This window comes from Chinchilla lanigera, unplaced genomic scaffold, assembly GCF_000276665.1.
Source record: "Chinchilla lanigera isolate Chin_1 unplaced genomic scaffold, ChiLan1.0 scaffold00154, whole genome shotgun sequence".
Lineage (NCBI taxonomy): Eukaryota > Metazoa > Chordata > Mammalia > Rodentia > Chinchillidae > Chinchilla > Chinchilla lanigera.
In genome coordinates, this window is record NW_004955555.1 from 1,632,681 (window position 1) to 1,634,249 (window position 1,569).

Sequence of the window (1,569 nt, forward strand, 5' to 3'; positions counted from 1 at the left end):
TTGTTTACCTTTTCTTACTCATCTGCGGGCACCTCGTTCTTGGGACCTATCACTAGAGACAATACCAAAAACACAGGAATTGGAATCAATCCCTAGTTCCATAAAAAAGAAAAAAGGAGGAGGGGAGGGGAGATTATTTATAGAAATTCTTACTGCCCAGCGGCACTGAACTGGAAGGCAGCTTAGTAGCTGGCATCTAGGCCCTGCTCTGATCACCAAGCTGTATGTGGCTGTATCTGTCCAGGAGGAAGCAGGGCCACCCTTGTGTCATTTCCATGAAGATCCACTTGGGTTAATGGCAGCTCTGACCTGTGTCTCATGGCCTCCTTTTCCTTCTCCAGTTATGCCTTTCCAGGACTCTGACCTTCCCCAGAAGGAACAGGAGAAAATGACCAGGTTTCAGGTACAGTGTTCTCCTGTCTTACGATAGGAGACTAATTTTCTGGGGTTTTTTTGATTGTCGTATTTGTGTTTCAGTATCCTCTTTCTCCTGAGTGTTCTCCTTCCTCCAGGGGCATTACAGGATTGAGGCTACCTGTGTTTGATGTTGTAGGAGGCAGTGACATTCAAGGACGTGGCTGTGGTCTTCAGCACTGAAGAACTGGGGCTGCTGGACCATACCCAGAAGAAACTGTATGAAGATGTAATGGTGGAGAATTTTAAGAACCTGGTTGCTGTGGGTAAGAACCTTGAACTTCACCTCCCTTGAGAGTCTGTGTCCTTAGATGTGCAAGCCTTTGGGCCATTTGAAATGGTTCTCTGCTCTTGAAAACTACATATTTTCTAACCCCTGGGATAACAGAGAGAGCTTTTCCTGGGATTTGTGTTTATGCCAAATTCTGTCTGTCTAAATCACTGGTTTTCAACCAGGGGTGATTTTTCCATCAGAACATTCATCACAGTCTGGATACAGTTGTCACAGCCTGGGGAGGGGGAGGGGTACATACAGGCATGTGGATGGTGGCTAGGGGTGCTGTTTAACTTCCTGCAATGCTCAGGACAGCCCTATAACAGAGAACGGGCCGGTCCAAAGTGTCAGGAGTGCCACAACTGAGAAACCTTATTTTCATTCAACTGTAAATGGACAATTTAGCTTATATAGTTGCCTTTCACATTATGGTTGTGACTCGTTTGTGGGTCATGAAATAAACTTGTTGCTTTGTACTGGCATTTTTTCCCCTTGAAATAAATAAGGTTAGAATAGATCAGAGTTCCTTCTCAAGAATCCCACATTGCAGCAAAGACTGACCATTTTCAGTGAGTGATGGGAGAGATGGTATTGGAAATGTGATGAAAATGAACATTGCGAGCTGGGCATGGTGGTCCAGACCTATAATCCCAGCACTCAGGAGGCTGAGGCAGGAGGATCATTGCAAGTTCGAGACCAGCCTGGGCTACAAAGTGAGCTCAAGGTCAGCCTGAACTGCATAGCAAGACCCTGTCTCAAAAAGGTGAAACAAAACAAAACTAAAAAAACCAGAAAATGGACATTGGTTTTAAATTTAGCTTAAGATAGATATAGAGATAGAGCTATAAACTAGGCAGTGACCTAAATTTCTTTTCCTTCCT

At 44.6% G+C, this 1,569-nt stretch overlaps 1 protein-coding gene across 1 annotated transcript in view; it reads left to right on the forward strand.

Moving 5' to 3' along the window:
* Positions 1-341: 341 nt before the first annotated feature.
* The window catches only part of LOC102022334 (zinc finger protein 227), a gene marked incomplete at its 5' end in the record, with an annotated part of 7,484 nt that continues 6,256 nt past the window's right edge, over positions 342-1,569 (forward strand). The window contains 2 exon segments of the mRNA XM_005412461.2: positions 342-403; positions 554-680. Of these exon segments, the coding sequence (XP_005412518.2) occupies positions 344-403; positions 554-680 (187 nt within the window).